General features: G+C 47.1%; 1 protein-coding gene across 2 annotated transcripts in view; it reads right to left on the minus strand.

Moving 5' to 3' along the window:
- Nucleotides 1-5097: 5097 nt before the first annotated feature.
- Nucleotides 5098-20998, minus strand: part of PPP4R3A (protein phosphatase 4 regulatory subunit 3A) — a 100194-nt gene continuing 84293 nt past the window's right edge. The window contains exons 13-15 of one of the 2 annotated variants that reach the window (XM_089663827.1): nt 18529-18701; nt 13400-13626; nt 5098-5987 (exon numbers count right to left, since the gene is read on the minus strand). In XM_089663827.1, coding sequence (XP_089519953.1) covers nt 5871-5987; nt 13400-13626; nt 18529-18701 — 517 coding nt within the window. In that variant the 3' untranslated portion in view covers nt 5098-5870. Of the gene's footprint in view, nt 5988-13399; nt 13627-18528; nt 18720-20998 lie in introns of both variants that reach the window. The other variant, XM_089663826.1, reaches the window with a different exon arrangement.

The raw sequence follows: 20998 nt of genomic DNA on the forward strand, positions 1-20998 counted from the left end.
CAGACTTCAGGCAAAGCATCAGAAAGAAGGAAACCCAGTCTTTGATCAGGTCTGTGGGTTCCAGACTTCAGGCAAAGCATCAGAAAGGAGAAAAACCCAGTCCTTGGTCATGTCCATGGGTTCCAGACTTCAGGCAAAGCATCAGAAAGGAAGGAACCCAGTCTTTGGTAATGTCCATGGGTTCCAGACTGCAGGCAAAGCATCAGAAAGAAGGAAACCCAGTCTTTGGTCATGTCCATGGGTTCCAGACTTCAGGCAAAGCATCAGAAAGGAGTAAACCCAGTCTTTGGTCATGTTTGTGGGTCAAATGCGATATCTCCTGCGCTCCGGGACCCAGACTGGTGGTAAGTAGATGGAATCAGACTCCAAAAAAGCAAGGAGGGGACCACCGAAATAGTTAAGGTCGTGCAGCTCCACACCAAGGCTGGGGAAGCCCAAACAGAACTGTGAGGAAGAACAAAAAAGAAAAAAGAAGCGCACCAACCTTGCGCATTACCTCAGTAACCAAAATTTATTAAATAAAAGAATGGTACTCACAAACAGCGAATAAAAACAGGCATGTCAGTCCTCAAAGGGACTTTAAAGGCAAGATGCAAATGCGAATCCCATCATGGAGGAAGCCACTCAGTATATCTGACGCGTTTCGAAGGACAAGCCTTCTTCCTCAGAGCTCTGAGGAAGAAGGCTTGTCCTTCGAAACGCGTCAGCTGTACTGAGTGGCTTCCTCCATGATGGGATTCGCATTTGCATCTTGCCTTTAAAGTCCCTTTGAGGACTGACATGCCTGTTTTTATTCGCTGTTTGTGAGTACCATTCTTTTATTTAATAAATTTTGGTTACTGAGGTAATGCGCAAGGTTGGTGCGCTTCTTTTTTCTTTTTTGTTCTTCCTCACAGTCATGTTTGTGGGTTCCAGACTTCAGGCAAAGCATCAGAAAGGAGGAAACCCAGTCTTTGGTCATGTCCGTGGGTTCCAGACTTCAGCCAGTCATTGCCAGGAAAGGATTCTCAACAAAATATTACAAAATTAACATTTTATTTATGATTATATTCAATTGTCCAATTACTTTTGGTCTCTTGAAAAAGGGGGCATGGCTACTCTTAAGAGCTGTAATTCCTAAACCCCTCCTCTGATTTGGATGTACATACCCTCATATTAAACCTGAGAGTGTGCAATTTCAGCCCATATCCACTATATAACTATAGCTTGAACATGTTTTGGTAAATACCTGAATAAATCTAAAATTGTGCCCGTGTCCAAATATATATGGACCTAACTGTAAGTAATGGCACTAGGAGAGTAAAAGCAGCAGGAATATACTACGAAAGGAAACAATGTCCACGATAGGGACTAAAGGTTGGAGTGGAGATATTGTCCATAGTCCTCATAATGTTAAAAGGTTTATATAGGCTAAATCCACAAGACCGTCACTCAGAATATAGCAGCCAGCAGTCAGAGATGAAGCTCCTCTGTAATGGATATACAAGTGGGAAAGAACCGTAGTGCTTTCTGAGTGCAGTAAGTTGTGAAATCAGATTATAAAAGCATATAGCAAGTCACAAAGGTAGTCTATGGGCTCGCATGTCACAAATAAGGCATCTGCTACTGAGGCTTTCTGGACAGCTGGAGGCAAGGCAATCCAAGACCCGTCTGGTCTCGCTGGTGGTTTTAGGGCTCCAAGCGAGCTGGAGGATCCGACGTCAATCACGGTGACGTCACCAGAAGTGGAGGAGAGGCAGTATGATAGATGCGCGTTCGGAGCATGCGTGCTCCGTCAGGCTGTGATGCAGCCATGATGATAATGGGCTGATTTGTAGCCAGTCGGAGGGGCGGACCACAAAGACAAGGCATGCAATTAAAAAGAAAAATTAAAAACATACTAAAAGGGGGCATACAGAAAACTTGCATATATATGGGAAACAATCTGATAACATACACACACTTCCACCTGAGAAAATAAAAAGTCAGCAGCTACAAAAACTGCAGCTGCTGACTTTTATAATACAGCCACTTACCTGTCCCTTGGTCCAGCTGTGTCCTCACCACCGCTGGTTTCACCGGCCGTCTTCTCTCCCCGGCATTTTCAGTGTGGGCACCCGGCTGTGACAACTTGTGTGACTGGTGCCCACTGCGCATGTGTCACACTTTGTGAATGGCCCCGTAGCCCTCTGAGACCTGTCATGTGTCCCAGGAGACTATGGGGGGGGGGGGGAACTACTTCCGCTTCCAATCGCCTAGGCAATTGCAGCGGAAGTGGGAGCGGTACCTGTCAAATTTGTGTACTCCCCCGCTCCCCAAAGGTGCCAATCCTTAATGAGAGCGGGGTACAAAGGCTTAAAGTGAAACTTCCCCTTTTGGGTGGAGCTCCACTTTAAGGCTACTTGCTAAAGAAAAAGTCATTATAAAAAAGACAAATATAAATAACTAAAAATGAAAATAAACCTAAATATATATAATAGAATATGACATATATACATAACAAATATAATCTTTCTAAAAAAGCATTTAGAGAGATGCAAATAATATGATTAAGTCAGTAAAAGTTACTGAAAATGATACAAGGAGAGGATGAAAATTACTAGTGTATGTCATGGTCAGCAAGACAATTAAGGCCTTGAGATTCAAAATGGGGCAGATTCCCCTTCTGGTTTGGAAACTGAACAGGCTAGAGAAGAACCCCTGGAACTGTTCACCCTCCAGAAGATCAAGAGCACGAGAGTAGCAGATCTCTCCCTCGTCATTGGATGGAGAGGCAGCAGCGGGAGGGCCATTGGATCCTGCTGCTGTTAATCGCAGCCAAAAAGGGGGGAGAGAGAGGAGGGGGAGAGAGAGGGGGTCAGGGGGGTGGAGAGGGGGTCAGGGGGGGATGGAGAGGGGGTCAGGGGGGGGTGGAGAAGGGAGAGGGGGTCAGGGGGGGAGAAGGGAGAGGGGGTCAGGGGGGGAGAAGGGAGAGGGGGTCAGGGGGGGAGAAGGGAGAGGGGGTCAGGGGGGAGAAGGGAGAGGGGGGTCAGGGGGGGAGAAGGGAGAGGGGGTCAGGGGGGGAGAAGGGAGAGGGGGTCAGGGGGGGAGAAGGGAGAGGGGGTCAGGGGGGGAGAAGGGAGAGGGGGGGGGGGAGAGGGAGGGAGGGAAAGAGAGGGGGAGGGAGGGAAAGAGAGGGGGAGGGAGGGAAATAGAGGGGGAGGGAGAGAGAGGGGGGAGAGAGGGAGAGAGGGGGGAGAGAGGGGGAGGAGGGGGGGGGAGAGGGGGGAGAGAGGGGGAGAGGGGGGAGAGAGGGGGAGGAGGGGGGAGAGAGGGGGAGGAGGGGGGAGAGGGAGGGGGGAGAGAGAGGGGGAGGAGGGGGGAGAGGGAGGGGGGAGAGAGAGGGGGAGGAGGGGGGAGAGGGGGGAGGAGGGGAGAGAGAGGGGAGGGGGGGAGAGAGAGGGGGGGGGGGAGAGAGAGGGGAGGGGGAGAGAGAGGGGGGAGGGAGAGAGAGGGGGAGAGAGAGGGGGAGAGAGAGGGGGGAGGGAGAGAGAGGGGGAGAGAGAGGGGGAGAGAGAGGGGGGAGGGAGAGAGAGGGGGAGGGAGGAGGGGGAGAGAGAGGGGGGAGGGAGGAGGGGGAGAGAGGGGGGAGGGAGGAGGGGGAGAGAGGGGGGAGGGGGAGGAGGGGGAGAGAGGGGGGAGGGGAGGAGGGGGAGAGAGGGGGGAGGGGGAGGAGGGGGAGAGAGGGGGGAGGGGGAGAGAGGGGGGAGGGGGAGAAAGGGGGGAGGGGGAGAGAGAGGGGAGGGGGGAGGGGGAGAGAGAGGGGAGGGGGAGAGAGAGGGGAGGGGGAGAGAGAGGGGAGGGGGGAGAGAGAGGGGAGGGGGGAGAGAGGGGAGAGAGAGGGGAGGGGGGAGAGAGGGGGGAGAGGGGGAGGGGGGAGAGAGGGGGGAGAGAGGGGAGGGGGGAGGAGGGGAGAGAGGGGAGGGGGGAGAGAGGGGAGGGGAAAGGAGAGAGGAGGGGGGGAGGAGAGAGGAGGGGGGAGAGAGAGGAGGGGGGAGAGAGGGAGGGGGGAGAGAGGAGGGGGGAGGAGAGAGGAGGGGGGAGAGAGAGGAGGGGGGAGAGAGGGGGGGGGAGAGAGGAGGGGGGAGGAGAGAGGAGGGGGGAGAGGAGGGGGGAGGAGGGGAGGAGGGGGGAGGGGAGAGGAGGGGAGGGAGGAGAGGAGGGGGGAGGGAGAGGAGGGGGGAGGGAGAGAGAGGGGGGGGGGGAGAGAGGAGGGGGGGGGGAGAGAGAGGAGGGGGGGGGAGAGAGGAGGGGGGGGAGAGAGGAGGGGGGGGGAGAGAGGAAGGGGGGGAGAGAGGAGGGGGGGGGAGGGGGGGAGAGAGGAGGGGGGGGAGGGGGGAGAGAGAGGGGGGGGGAGAGAGGAGGGGGGGGGAGAGAGAGGGGGGGAGAGAGAGGGGGGGGAGAGAGAGGGGGGGGGAGAGAGAGGGGGGGAGAAAGAGGAGGGGGGGGGGGAGAGAGAAAGAATAGGGGGAGAGAGAGAGGCAGTTTGCTATGGGGGCATTTGGCAGGGGGGAGAGGTCAGGAGTGGGGAACCCAAGAAGAAAAGGATCGGGGCTGCTCTGTGCAAGACCATAGTTTTGTCCTATCCCCTGTAACTGTCACTTTTCTGAACAGCTGGGCTTGTTCTAGAAAGTGTGAAAGTAACTGATCTGCTGGCAGGATCAACAAGTAATAATACTTTGTCATGGAGAACGGGAGCCCAGAAAAAACACAACTGTTGCGTTAATGCTACTAGCAGACTACATAACGGGGAGATTTACTAAAACTAGTGCGCACAGAATTTGGTGCAGCATAGTATCCAATCAGCTTAAACAAGCTGAAGTTAGAAGCCGATTGGTTACCATGCACAATTGTGCCAGATTCTGAGTTCACAAGTTTTAGTAAATCTACCCCAATGTGTCAATTTTTTTTTGCTTTGGTTGACAGACTTTACAACTCCACTGTGAGCTTTCAGTATTACATTTCGATAAAGCCACACAACTTGGCAACAAAAAAACAAAAACACAAAACATTTCCCCCCTCCCCTAATCAGGTGTTCTGGCTGCAATATCCGTAAAGCAGGTAACCATCACAACAGAATCATATACAATGAAAAAATTTAATGGTCCCAAAGAGATTCAACAAGTCGGCAGATGCCCAGGGTGGAGAAATAAGAATATAAAAATGATTCAAAACAGGACACAAAGTGAACACATCTAGAATTCCACTCAAATTTTAATCAAGAAGGTTGGAGAGGTTTCCTCTACACCTCCAAATGAAAGCTGCAGTTTCCAGGGCAATGGGGGGGAATTCAGTTGTAAAAAGAAAAATAAAATTATTAAAAAAAAAAAAAAAAGAAAAGAAAGTAAACTGTTGTAATCGTCTCACCCCACCGAGGGTTTTAAAACCTGTTGTGGAAATGAGAAATGTTCAGGATGTGGGAATCCTATACAGGCAGAATCATTCCACCCAATCTGAAGTGCTGGCATCCGTTGTATAGCTGCAGACTTTACGGAACGGCGAGTTTCAGAACCTCTCTCCATAAACTTTGGAGCAACTGACCAGCCAATCAAGAGTTCAACAATAAACCCCTGCCCTGTTGGCTTTTTTATTTTAATTTTTTTGTTTTTTTTTCCTTCCCTGAGAAAAGGGCAATGTGTGGTCTACACGGGAGAGTAGAAGGCCAAGTCGTCTCTTTCCAACGGTCGTCTTCCTTCTCCTGACGCTCCTGGGAATTGGCACTTGATGAGCAGAAGTCTACGTGTTGTTTGTGTCGGACCCACCCACAGTGCTGCTTCCGGCTGTGGTGGATTCTCGGTTCTTTGTGGGAGATCAGTTATTTCACGGGGAGTTGTCCCAAAGAAACGCTGGTATTAAGAGCCAAGCTTTGCTTTTTTAGAGATCGGTAGCATCTCTTCCTTGTCCTCCTCCTCGTCATCGTCCTCCTCCTCGTCATCGTCTGGATAATCTACCAGTCCTACTAGGCCTCCCTGAGTAGAAAAATAAAATACAGAATAATTAAAAGATTGTTATTGGAAGGGGATTGCCACTAAAACTTATGTCAAAAACTAGTCATATTGGCAAATGTTTGATTCAAACTCCTAGTGGGCAACTGGGGGATGTATGAATGGCAATTTCAATACCTATGGAAGAGGACACAGACACATCCGTACACCAAGATCTTCAATACAATATTCTAGGAGACTGTTTATTTGCAATCTCTTGAGCAAATGCCCCTTTAATTACCTACTTAAATACCGGACACTTTTACCCCCTTCCAGTCCAGGCCAATTTTCAGCTTTCAGCGCTATCACACTTTGAATGACAATTGCACGGTCATGCAACATTGTACCCAAACTCAAATTTTATCATTTTGTTCACACAACTAGAGCTTTCTTTTGGTGGTATTTAATCAGTTGGGCTTTTTATTTTTTTGCTAAATTAACAAAAAATATCTCGAAAATGTTGAAAAAAAAAAAAACAGCACGTTTTTCTTTGTTTCTGTTATAAAAGTTTGCAAATAAATAATTGTTCTTCATAAATTTAGGCCGGGATGTATTCTGCTACATGTCTTTGGTGAAAATAACCCATATCAGTGTTTATTATTTAGTCTGTAGGAAAGTTATAGAGTTCACAAACTATGGGATATGTCTGAAAATTGATCAATCCTGAAGTACTGACAGCCAATCTAATTTCTTGAGGCCTAAAAATGTCAGAACAGTACAGATATCCCCCAAATGTCAGGACAGTACAGATATCCCCCAAATGTCAGAACAGTACAGATATCCCCCAAATGTCAGGACGGTACAGATATCCCCCAAATGTCAGAACAGTACAGATATCCCCCAAATGTCAGAACGGTACAGATATCCCCCAAATGTCAGAACGGCACAGATATCCCCCAAATGTCAGGACGGTACAGATATCCCCCAAATGTCAGGACGGTACAGATATCCCCAAATGTCAGGACGGTACAGATACCCCCCAAATGTCAGGGCGGTACAGATATCCCCCAAATGTCAGGACGGTACAGATATCCCCCAAATGTCAGGACGGTACAGATATCCCCCAAATGTCAGGGCGGTACAGATATCCCCCAAATGTCAGGACGGTACAGATATCCCCCAAATGTCAGGGCGGTACAGATATCCCCCAAATGTCAGGACGGTACAGATATCCCCCAAATGTCAGGACGGTACAGATATCCCCCAAATGTCAGGACGGTACAGATATCCCCCGAATGTCAGGACGGTACAGATATCCCCCAAATGTCAGGACGGTACAGATATCCCCCAAATGTCAGGACAGGACAGATATCCCCCAAATGTCAGGACGGTACAGATATCCCCCAAATGTCAGGACAGGACAGATATCCCCCAAATGTCAGGACGGTACAGATATCCCCCAAATGTCAGGACGGTACAGATATCCTCCAAATGTCAGGACGGTACAGATATCCCCCAAATGTCAGGACGGTACAGATATCCTCCAAATGTCAGGACGGTACAGATATCCCCCAAATTACCCCTTTTTGCAAAGTTGACAGTCCGACGTATTTCATAAGAGGTATGGCGAGCTTTTTTAAGTAATTTTTTTGTCATAATTTTTGGGGAAAAAAAGAAATTAAAAAAAAAACTTCACAAATTTTTTTTTTTTTTTTTTACATACTGTCACCAGTGCAGTACAGCGTCATCATATAACTGGTGTGGCGGAGATCAGGGACACTGACTGGTGACGGTACGAAAGTTTTTTTTTCTTATTACATTTTTTCTTTTTTTAAGATTTTTTTTTCATATTTCACTATGACAAAGTAGTATAATGTTACCATAGTAAGATTGTGCTACTTTGGGGAAGTGATCAGTATTTTTTATTTACACAATTCGATTGATTATAGCAAAGAATTTCTTTGCTATACGCAAGCATTTAACTGAAATCGATTCATTCAGGTTTTTTTTGTTGTGATTAGCTGTGATTGGCCACAGCTAATCACGACACAGAAGGGCTGTGATTGGCCCAGCCTGTGCATGTGATCGCTGTGACCATTCACAGCTATACAATGGATGGCATGAAAGGAAGCCATCCATTGTTTACAACTGTGATTGGTCACAGCAGGTCACATGGTACTGGCAACGGGGCTGGTACACAGATCTGTCATGGCCCGTGTCCGAGGTACATGGCCGGTGACAGATCTCGCCACAGAGTGGCCCTGTGGGCATGCGCAATAAGGACGCCATATGGCGTCCTCCTGAAAGGATGAATTGCTCGCCTGGCCGCCATTTGGCCATAGGCCAGGTGGCAACTGGTTTAACAGAGCGCTCAGGATTCCATATTTCTTCTCACCAACATCAGAGGTCCCTAGATCCCAACATCATTTAAGGAGATGACCATCATATGACCCCCCACAAAAATGTGGCCTTCAACCCCATAAATGTTTCCAAATTTCAATACCTGACATTCTGCAACCCAGCAGCACAGCAAGTTACAACACATGGGTGGCTAGGCCTTTTCCAACCCTATAACTCTCTTGACTGACCCGTGAAAGCGGTTCCAGTGCTATTACATCCTCCCCTTTACAAACACCAACAGCACACAGTTACCCATATTGGTATTCTTCTATCAACTCCGCCATGCCATTAGGGCTCAATTTGGTTTCAATCCTCTTGAAAAGTAAACCCGAAATGACTGGATTGGTCTCCTTATCCACTTGAAGAACCGCGAACGTACATTTATTGGTATGCCGGGATGATACATCTCTTCCGCTTTCAACACCAAACATGGAGTCACTGTCACACCTGCAAATCATGGAGTGTTTCCATTGTTTTTGTCTAACCCGCCTATTGATTTTTTTTTTTTTTATATATTTTCTCACAATTGTTTGGTGAGAGCAGTGACCTTTGTGATATATACCAGAACGAACAAAGTTTATAAAAACCAGGCCACAGATAGATTGAAATCCGTCTGGTTCACCAGGGACTGGACGAATTATGATCCATATGTGTCCATGCCTGTTAAGACAGAAGTCAATTGCTACATTGACTTTTGTAACATGATACATATTACACCCACATTCAGGGTGTAACATGCAACGAGTGGACCGGCCCCCGCACCTCCTTGATCTGCACTGTGGCAGCTAGCGGGGGATCTACTCCTTCCCGCTAGCTGTCACAATTTTTTAAAAAATGCGGCTGTGCAGAGCTCCGCCTGGCCGCGTCACTCATTCACAGTATTCTGTGAATGAGAAATCTACGCTCACTGGCCGCTTTATCAGGTATATATGGTCAATTGCTTGGCAAATTGTTTTCAGCCAATTACATGGCAGCAACTCAATGCATTTCGGCATCTAGACATGGTGAAGACGGATTGCTGATGTTAAAACCGAGCATCAGAATGGGGAACGTGGTATGGTTGTTGGTGCCAGATGGGCTGGTCTGAGTATTTCAAACACTGCTGATCTACCGGGATTTTCACACACAACCATTTCTAGGGTTTACAGAGAATGGTCCAAAAAAGAGAAAATATCCAGTGAACGGCAGTTGTGTGGAGGAAAATGCCTTGTTGAGGTCAGAGGAGAATGGGCGGACTGGTTTCTGCAACATTCGGAGGGTAGGGTCAGAATTTGGTGTACACAACATGAAAGCATGGATCCATCCTGCCTTGTATCAACGGTTCAGGCTGGTGGTGTAATGTGTGGGGGAGATTTTCATGGCACTAGCAAGGTGCACCCAATAAATTGGACGGTGAGTGTACAAGTTCCGACAGCCTATGCAGCAGTCAGCTTATAGTTTTAAATTAACTACTACAGCTCTCCACAGCGTGGTAGTCCATTGAGCCTTCCTGTGAGTAAGTATCTGCTTGCCCATAGTAGTTCATTGAGCCTTCCTGTCAGTATCTGCTTACCCATGGTAGTTCATGGAACATTCCCTGTCAGTATCTGCTTGCCCATAGTAGTTCATGGAACATTCCGTCAGTATCTGCTTGCCCATAGTAGTTCATTGAGCCTTCCTGTCAGTATCTGCTTACCCATGGTAGTTCATGGAACATTCCCTGTCAGTATCTGCTTACCCATGGTAGTTCATGGAACATTCCCTGTCAGTATCTGCTTACCCATGGTAGTTCATGGAACATTCCCTGTCAGTATCTGCTTGCCCATAGTAGTTCATGGAACATTCTGTCAGTATCTGCTTGCCCATAGTAGTTCATTGAGCCTTCCCTGTCAGTATCTGCTTGCCCATAGTAGTTCATTGAGCCTTCCCTGTCAGTATCTGCTTGCCCATGGTAGTTCATTGAGCCTCCCTGTCAGTAAGTTTCAGCTTGCCGATAGTAGTTTGGTGAGCCTTCCTGTCAGTAAGTATCAGCTTGTCCATAGTAGTTCATTGAACCTTCCCTGTCACAAACTGCTTGCCCATAGTATTCATTGAGCCTTCCTGCCAGTATCAGCTTGCCCATAGTAGTCCATTGAGCATTCCCTGCCAGTAAGTATCAGCTTGCCCATAGTATTCATTGAGCCTTCCTGTCAGTAAGTATCTGCTTGCCCATGGTAGTTCATTGAGCCTTCCTGTCAGTAAGTATCTGCTTGCCCATAGTATTCATTGAGCCTTCCTGTCAGTAAGTATCTGCTTGTCCATGGTAGTTCCGTGAGCCTTCCTGTCAGTAAGTATCAGCTTGCCCATAGTAGTTCCGTGAGCCTTCCTGTCAGTAAGTATCAGCTTGCCCATAGTATTCATTGAGCCTTCCTGTCAGTAAGTATCAGCTTGCCCATAGTAGTTCATTGAGCCTTCCTGTCAGTAAGTATCTGCTTGCCCATAGTAGTTCATTGAGCCTTCCTGTCAGTAAGTATCTGCTTGCCCATAGTAGTTCCGTGAGCCTTCCTGTCAGTAAGTATCAGCTTGACCATAGTAGTTCATTGAGCCTTCCTGCCAGTATCAGCTTGCCCATAGTAGTTCCGTGAGCCTTCCTGTCAGTAAGTATCTGCTTGCCCATAGTATTCATTGAGCCTTCCTGTCAGTAAGTATCTGCTTGCCCATAGTATTCATTGAGCCTTCCTGTCAGTAAGTATCTGCTTGCCCATAGTATTCATTGAGCCTTCCTGCCAGTATCAGCTTGCCCATAGTATTCATTGAGCCTTCCTGTCAGTAAGTATCAGCTTGCCCATAGTAGTTCCGTGAGCCTTCCTGTCAGTAAGTATCAGCTTGCCCATAGTAGTTCCGTGAGCCTTCCTGTCAGTAAGTATCAGCTTGCCCATACGGGATGCACAATAGATACAGTGACCGGTCAGAGGGAGGCCTGCAACCCACCAGCGACCTCCTGATTACTGGTTCAATGCTTTAGCCCTCATGCACACTGGGGGGACGTATTGATAACACTGGTAACGTTATGTTAAAAACGTGAGTTTTTCAGCACGTTTTAGTGTTTTTTGCATTAGCGTTTTCCTGCGTTTATGGGTTTTTTGGTTAAAAAAATCCAAAAATGTCGGTTTTCAGCGTTTTACCTTGTTAGAGTGTTTTTACAGCTAAAAAACTCCTCTAGAATCCCACTAGTCCTGGGGTTTTTTTTCCAGCCAAAGAACATTGATTCCATTCTTTGTGTGTAGGAACACCTAGGATAACATGCTGGGGGGTTTACTGGCTGTAGAAAAAAAACCCGTCAAAAGCCAAAAACAGCCGCTGTAAAAACGTCAAGTGTGCATGAGGATTTAGAGGCTCCAAAAACAAAATAATAAATGCACATTTTTTAAACCCTCTGAGCCTGCTCTTCCCGGCCCTTTACGTTTCAGACGCTGGGGCGGGGTTTTAGGGTCATGTGACCGCCATGATTCGCTGTCTTGGCGGTCACATGATCGGAAAAGGTCCCGATCGCAAGGGGAGATCGGGACCTTTCCGTGAGTCACGGACATGTGCGCTGGGAGCGCGTGCTCTCATCACTTATGTATTTTCAAATGGTGCGCAAATATGCGGCCGCTCGGCATCAAGGCCCAGACGCTCAGAGGCGCATATTTGTGTGCGCTCAGTGTCTAGGGGTTAACCTGCGAAAGAAAAAATGTGCATATATTATTTTTTGTTAAAAAAGTGAACTTATCCTTTAACCACTTCCAGTCCGGACACTTTTACCCCCTTCCTGACCAGGGCAATTTTCAGCTTTCAGCGCTATCACACTTTGAATGACAATTGCGCGGTCATGCAACACTGTACCCATATGAATTTTTTACCATTTTTTTGAGACAGATAAAGCTTTATTTTGGTGGTATTTATTCACCGCTGGGATTTTTATTTTTTTGCTATGTAAATGAAAAGTCCAAACATTTTGAAAAAAAGTGTTTTTTTTAATAAAATTTTGCAAATAAATATTTCATCATAAATCTTGGCCAAAATTTATTCCGTTATCTTTTTAGTGTAAAAAAAAAAAATCCAAATTAGTTTATAACCAAAAATTATAATTTTTAAACATTTTTTTTTACATTTTTATTTTATTTTTTTATATTATTTTTTTATTTACATACTGTGTCACCCTAGCAGTACAATGTCAATATGGTGACACTGCACTACTTGTGGGGGGTGATGAAGATTTTTTTTTTTTTTGTACACTGATTGCTTTTACACCCATATAGGATGTAAAAGCAATCATTTCTCCTTCTCTCTGTCTGCATTCTTGCAGTCATTGAGAAGTACTGAGTGAGCTGTGATTGGTCACCGCTTGTCACATGGTACAAGGCTGTTGTGAATATCCCTGTACCATGTGACCTCTGTGATCATTCACAGATTTCACACGTAGTAAGCAATGATGTCACAAATGACATCTTGCTTACTACTTTGCAATTGGCCAATCAGTGATCACACGATCGGGACCTCGTACAGAGGTCCCGTCCGACGATCGGTGTTTCACTGTGTCCGAAGGACACAGCGGGCACCGGATCGCGGTGCTGCGCGCTCCCAGGGAGGCGCACAAGCAGGGTGCGAGGAGGCCATTTATAAACGGCCACCCGATCCTGCAGTGCCACCGTCCAGCTGTTTATATACAACGGCCGGTCGGGAAGTGGTTAAGGGGCTTGCTGGAAAATTTCTCTTGATCTGCTGGCTGCAGCCACTGATCAGTGTATTATGACCGCGGACTGTCTTGCAGTCAGAATACGTTGTCTCAGCGACTCCTCTATGCACCTCACTTGTGAGGAAGGACAAATCTGTTGGCTGATCGGGGAAAAAAAAAAAAGAGTAATCTATGGCCAGCCTACCTTTATAACTCCTGGAAGTCTCCATGGACTATTTCGGCATTATATTAATACAAGAACATATGGATTTTAGTGATTTACTTCATACCTGTGAATACTCTGCTACAAAAAGAAAAAAAGTGCTTTGTGGGTTTACACAGAGGAAACATCAGCGACATGCCATGCTACAGTCAAACTCACCTTTGTAGTAATAGCTGCCGTCTGAGGTGTGCTTTTGGAAACGGACCCAGGAGAACCGGGTGAGCCGGGAGATCCAGGCGGACTGGGGGATCCCGGTAAACTGCTTGCTGTTGATTGGCTGGTGAGGGTTGTCTTTGTCCCTCCAGAAAAGGAAAGTTTAAAACTTGGACTCTGTCGGCCTGTGAGGCTGGTCTTCAGAAGAACCTCCTTCTCTTCACTCTCCTTCACTGGAAATCAGAGCATATCGGGGTCCATGTTTTACCAGAACATATCGGGGTTCATGTACTAATCACCATTACAAAACACCCCAGACTACCCCTTACATACAATTACAGCTACACACTGTTATCATAGTAATTACTTTCACAGGGGTCCAGACCTTTCAATAGATCTGCCAGTTAATGGCTGAACTGGATGGACTTTTGTCTTTTTTCAGTCAGACTATGTAAACGCTAAATGTAAAGCTTCCTATGAAAGTGATAGTGAAGCTGAGCCTTGGCAGCTTCACCACAAATAACTTCATCACCCGGAATTCCACTTAACAGGCAGAAAGGCAGCTTCTACCCGAGGTGTAACATAACATAGTCCCCATTTGAATTTAACCACTTAAAGTGTTACTGAACCCACAACAGTACAATCAGTCTGTAGATGCAGTAAAGCGTGCTTGTTATACACACTGTGGGACCTAAGGGGTTAATCCACCGCATTGTCAAAAGGCTGTTTGATCCTGTCTTCTCTCAGCACATGCTCAGTTTGGTGTGTATTGCTAGAATGTTTTTTTTTCTTTGAGAGGGTATGTTTGTGATCAGCACAGGGCCAATCAGCACTGTCCAGACAGAGGATCAGGGGTTATTCAGCCTCATAGGACAGTCGGAGAAGAAAGAAAACTCCTCCTACAAGCTGTAACCCACGGCTTGAAAAAGCCGCTCGCCAAATGCGAGGAGAAATTCCTCTGTGGCAAGCGGTGAGCACAGATGAAGCATGGAGCGACTGCACCTGCACTCCAAGCCTCATTGTGAAACCGAGTTCCGGTTTCCAGCTTCTGCGGCACCACCGCCGAGGGGACAGGTGCAGGAGAGGTCCGCTCTCCTCCACTGAGAGGAGACATCCTCTCCACCGCCGCGGGGGACAGAAAGAACTGTATACATGTCATATCACTATAATGGAGTACAGGGGAGGGGGGATATACATTACTGTATACATGTCATATCACTATAATGGGGTACAGGGGAGGGGGATATACATTACTGTATACACGTCATATCACTATAATGGGGTACGGGGGAGGGGGGATATACATTACTGTATACACGTCATATCACTATAATGGGGTACGGGGGAGGGGGGATATACATTACTGTATACACGTCATATCACTATAATGGGGTACAGGGGAGGGGGGATATACATTACTGTATACACGTCATATCACTATAATGGAGTACAGGGGAGGGGGGATATACATTACTGTATACACGTCATATCACTATAATGGGGTACAGGGGAGGGGGGGGATATACATTACTGTATACACGTCATATCACTATAATGGGGTACAGGGGAGGGGGGATATACATTACTGTATACACGTCATATCACTATAATGGAGTACAGGGGAGGGGGGATATACATTACTGTATACACGTCATATCACTATAATGGAGTACAGGGGAGGGGGATATACATTACTGTATACACGTCATATCACTATAATGGGGTACAGGGGAGGGGGGATATACATTACTGTATACACGTCATATCACTATAATGGAGTACAGGGGAGGGGGATATACATTACTGTATACACGTCATATCACTATAATGGAGTACAGGGGAGGGGGATATACATTACTGTATACACGTCATATCACTATAATGGGGTACGGGGGAGGGGGGATATACATTACTGTATACACGTCCTATCACTATAATGGAGTACAGGGGGGGGGATATACATTACTGTATACACGTCATATCACTATAATGGAGTACAGGGGAGGGGGGATATACATTACTGTGTACAGTTTTATATTTTGGACTATTTATTCTAAAGAAAAATGTAATTTCATAAGTTTTAAGGGGGCGTGGTTGGGGGCAGACCGGGGGTGGGGTTTGGGGCGGACCTGGCCAAGGTTGGGTGGGGCAACTGGTGGAGAGTAAGGCTGGCCATACATTATACAATTATCTGCAGATTTTTGGTTTAGATTTACCAAAAACCATATAATAGGAGGACAAACCTAAACAACACTTTCAGTTGTATCCAATCAGGCAGGCCCTTGCACTACATAGTTGAAGGTAAATCTAAAGGAAATTGGGCAGAAAATCTGCAGATAAATGTATAATGTATGGCCAGCCTAAGTTTTGTGACTGCCTAGTAGGTCTGGACTTTAACTTTTAACCCCTTCTGTAACCAGTGCTCAGGCAGACACTGATGGAAGTCACACAACTGCTATATACTGCTGATGTGAAAAGGTATTTAGCAATTTATCAAAAATGTCTGCTCTGGGTCGCCGTGTGGGGGTGACATCATAGGAGTGCAACTGTCAGGCTGTCAGTGAAGCAGAGCTCTGTCATTCTTTATATCACTGCCTCCGGCTCCGTCCAAACAGTAAGCCTGATCGCTGCAGCCCCATCTACCCTACACTTTGGCATTCGCAGGTTCTTTGATGTCATCAAGTTCAATGAAGAGCACATAGTCCTTCACTGGATGCGTGGACTCTGATAAACAGTTAATTACTGGAGTGTGAGCGCCAGCTGCTGCGGGAGCAGAGGATCTGCCACATTTGGATCGATCGCCGACCGGAGCAGGGGAGGTCCATTTCAAGGAATGCCCATAGAGAGCCAAGTTGCAGTGGATGTCATTTGGCTATATATCTATTTCCTGCAGTGGAAAGGACACATCTCGTGGAGGGATTTCTGGAGGGATCTCGTGGAGGGATTTCTGCACACAGCCTGTTTATTTCTTGCTTCTGGTGAGTGCGTAGTGGTGGAGGATGGTCACAGATGTCACTTCACATCGCTCATCACCATTGATTCACACATTATTGCTGGACATTGCACTTTTTTCTTTTAGACTTCATTTATTATTTATCATATTGGTTATTCGTTCACATATTTGTTTTGTTCGCATAGATCAATATTAGCGCTGCTCATTTGTATATTTATTTAGTCATTTATATTTACTAAAATAATTGCATTTCTGGGAGACCAGATATAGTGAATGCAGGGTCCGGGGAGAACAGATATAGTGAACGCGGGGTCCGGGGAGAGCGGATCTAGTGAATGCGGGGTCCGGGTTGACCAGATCTAGTGAATGCGGGGTCCGGGTTGACCAGATCTAGTGAATGCGGGGTCCGGGGAGACCAGATCTAGTGAATGCGGGGTCCGGGGAGACCAGATCTAGTGAATGCGGGGTCCGGGGAGACCAGATCTAGTGAATGCGGGGTCCGGGGAGACCAGATCTAGTGAATGCGGGGTCCGGGGAGACCAGATCTAGTGAATGCGGGGTCCGGGGAGACCAGATATAGTGAATGCAGGGTCCGGGGAGAGCGGATATAGTGAATGCAGGGTCCGGAGAGAGCGGATATAGTGAATGCAGGGTCCGGGGAGAGCGGATATAGTGAATGCAGGGTCTGGGGAGAGCGGATATTGTGAATGCAGGGTCCGGGGAGACCAGATATAGTGAATGCGGGGTCCGGGGAGACCAGATATAGTGAATGCGGGGTCCGGGGAGACCAGATATAGTGAATGCGGGGTCCGGGGAGACCAGATATAGTGAATGCGGGGTCCGGGGAGACCAGATATAGTGAATGCGGGGTCCGGGGTTTAGTAACACTTTAAGGACCGCCCGCCCACAATGTACTGTGGATGGGTGGCTCATGCAGGCAAAGTGACGTACTGGTACATCCCTGCCTGCTTCCAGTTTAAGGGTGAATCCATGTTGCAGTGCCTGGGACTACGCTTGCCAGCAGTAAATGTACTGTGAATGGGCGGCTCGTGCACACAAAGTGACGTACTGGTATGTCCCTACCTGCTTCCAGATTAAGGGTGCGTCCATGTTGTAGTGCCTGGGGCTGTGCTTGCCAGCAGTAAATGTACTGCTGGCAGGTGGCAATAGGTTAACCTGAAACTAAAGCTAGACATCCGCTTTAAAGCTTAATTCCAGGCGCAAAAACAAGTCACCCTGTGCAAGAAACGCCTGCATAGAGGCTCTTGCACAGATCTGGAAGAAATACACAAAGCACAGCAAGATTCAAAAGGAATATACATGATGAATGGACTTATAAGTTCACCTTTGGAACATGTTACATGGTCCATCCATTTTTCAGGTGGAACATGTAACATGTTCCCATAGCCGCAGCCCCCCGCCCCCAACCTCTGACAGATTGTACGGGGAGAAGTTTCACGTACTATCGGTCAGATTTGAAAACAGGGTTTTTCAGAGTTCTGTGAATGAGTGCCTACAAGTCCCGGCAGCCTTAGCGGCTGCGGGCTTTTAGTTTTCATTGAACTACCACAGCGCTCTAATGCGCCATGGTAGTTCACTGAAGCTTCCGGTCAGTATATCTGCTTGTTCATACATCCCCGTACGGCAAGCAGATATTCTGACAGGTCTGCAGGAGACCTTACTGATCGCTGGTGCAATGCTGTCCAGGCTCCTGCAGACAAAAATAATAAATGCATATTTTTTACCTGCCAAAAAAAATAAAAAAATGTTCATTTATTTATCCTTTAACCCCTTGGAGCCGGAGCCTCCCGGACCTTTAAGGGTTTCAGAAGCTGGGAGCCGGGGTGGGGTTTTAAGGTCATGTGACCGCCGTGATTCGCTGTCACATGATAGGGAAAGGTCCCGATCGAAAGAGGAGATCGGGACCATTCCGTGAGTATTGGACATGTGTGCTGGGAGCTCGAACTCTCAGCACATATGTTTTTCTTAATTGCATGCAAATGTGCAGCCGCTCGGCGTCAAGGCCCAGACGCCGGAAGGCCGCACATTTGCGTGCGGCCGGCGCTAAGAGGTTAAACAATATATGCTCATCCTGGAGTTCAGTTTTAACCATTTCCTCCACATATCAACTAAAAATACGCAGCGAAGGCCCTCATAGCACAAGTAGTCAGGGAACACTCACACTTCTTTCTTTCCATGAACTTGCTGATCGGATCCATGAGATCCTCGCTGTTCTTTATTTTGTCAGAAGGAAGAACCATCGCATCTCCGTCCTCCAGTTCTTCGTCTTCCGTGTTAAACCACATTTCTTCTTCATCCTCTAAGGAGCGTGCATCCCGCCGGTACCGATGATTCCTGAGGATAGATCGCATGCTGTGGGTGGAGAAAGTGGATGAAGCAATCAGACAAGGCCATCAAACATGCCACACCCCAAAAAAAGAGTAGGGATGGCACAATGTCCAGAATGAATAAGTACATTAAGTTACTTAAATAACCGATGTCACAAAAATAATCTACTCTGAGAATTGTACGCAAATAAAGTGTATCAAACGCCATGGAAAATAAAGTTCATACCGTGCAACTTACCAGTCCTTAGATGATGAGGCTGCATTTTTATTTCTCTATTATTTTCACCTGGTGATCCTGCCAGTGACACTTCCTGTGATAGGGTGGCAAAGTGTACTCCCTGTACTGTATCTATGGAGGAATAGTGTTGTCACCCTTAGAGAGGACTAGAGAAGACCTTCACCTGTTCTTTCCCAATAACATAAGGGGGAGGTGGGTGTAGTTCTGTAGTTCAGAGTGTATCCCTCTAAGTTTAACCAGGGATAAGAATGCAAAATGAAGATAATAGAGACACTAGGTTTCTGGCAGGATCAAGGTTTATGTTGTGCCATAACAATACACTGTCAATGGTTTATTTAACCATTTGCCCTCCAGAGGATTAATCCCTCCTCTTCCTTACCAGGCCGTTTTTTGCCTTACAGCGCTGCGTTACTTTAACTGACAATTGCGCGGTCATGCAACGCTGCACCCAAATTAAATTTACGTCCTTTTTTCACACAATTTTTTGTGCTATAAACAAAAAAAACACTGACAATTTTAAGAAAAAAAATATTTTTGACTTTTTGCTATTAAACATGTCCAATAAAATTTTTTAGAAAAATATAAAATTTCATCATAAATTTAGACCAAAATGTATTCTGTGACATGTCCTTGCTAAAAAAATAAAATCCCAATATGTGTAAATTAATTGGCTGCTATGCAGAGCCACGCAAAGCAGCGTGCAGGAGCTGACAGGAGAGAGATCTGTATTGTTTACATACAGGTCTCTCCCCCATTGGAGATACTCGGCGAGCAATCACCAGCCGGGACCCTGTGATTGACAGCCGAGGTCGCGAATGGCGGCGCAGGTAGGGCACGTGCCCCCTACACAGAAATGCAAAATCATGTATATATATATATATATATATATGTGATTTTGCGCACCCCTGCCACCCAGTAGCAACATTTCTGCTATAGGGCGAAGGGGAAGTGGTTAACAAACCAAATTAGAGTGAAAATAATTGTTAGAGGTTGCATACACTTTACTACATGTAATAGTATTAAGAATATTACTTATTTTTTATTTTCATATTTATTTACACTGATCATTATGACCACTGACAGGTAAAGTGAATAAAAGTGATTATCTTGTAGCAATGGCATCTAAAAGTCAGTAGGATAGATTAGGCAGCAAGTGAACATGTTGTCCCTGAAGTTGTGTTGAAAGCAGAAAAAGTCAATAAGTGTAAGGTTTTGAGTGACTTTGACAAGGGCCAAATTATAATGGCTTGAAAACTGGGTCAGAACAACTCCCAAACTGCAGCTCTTGTGGGATGTTCCCAGTCTATAGTGGTCAGGACTGACCAAGGAAGCAGAACCGGCGACGGGGTCATGGGTGGCCAAAAGGCCATTGATGAACGTGGGGAGCAAAGACTGATCTGTGTAGTCCGATCCAATCCTAACCCCAGAAACCACTAAACAGCTCATCCACTCCCTCATCATATCACGACTCGACTACTGCAACTCCCTCCTCACTGGCCTGCCTCGCCGCTGGCTATCCCGGTTCAGTCCATCCTGAATACGGCTGCCAGACTCATTCACCTTTCCAACCACTCCGTCTCCGCCACCCCCCTCTGCCAATCCCTCCACTGGCCTCCACTCAGTGTCCTCCACCCCCCTCTGCCAATCCCTCCACTGGCCTCCACTCAGTGTCCTCCACCCCCCTCTGCCAATCCCTCCACTGGCCTCCACGCCCCTCTGCCAATCCCTCCACTGGCCTCCACTCAGTGTCCTCCTCCCCCCTCTGCCAATCCCTCCACTGGCCTCCACCCCCCTCTGCCAATCCCTCCACTGGCTTCCGATTGCACAACGGATCAAATTCAAACCCTAACACTGACGTACAAAGCCGTCCACCATACTGCCCCGAACTACATCACTGACCTAATATCCAAGTACCACCCAACACGCACACTCCGCTCCTCACAAGACCTCCTTCTCTCTAGTTCCCTGGTCTCCTCCTCCCATGCCCGCCTCCAGGACTTCTCCAGGGTGTCACCCATCCTCTGGAACTCCCTGCCCCAAACCATCAGATTATCACCTACTCTCCT

Source organism: Staurois parvus, unplaced genomic scaffold (genome assembly GCF_062004578.1).
Source record: "Staurois parvus isolate SC_StPar_1 unplaced genomic scaffold, SC_StPar_1.0 ptg001780l, whole genome shotgun sequence".
Taxonomy (NCBI): domain Eukaryota; kingdom Metazoa; phylum Chordata; class Amphibia; order Anura; family Ranidae; genus Staurois; species Staurois parvus.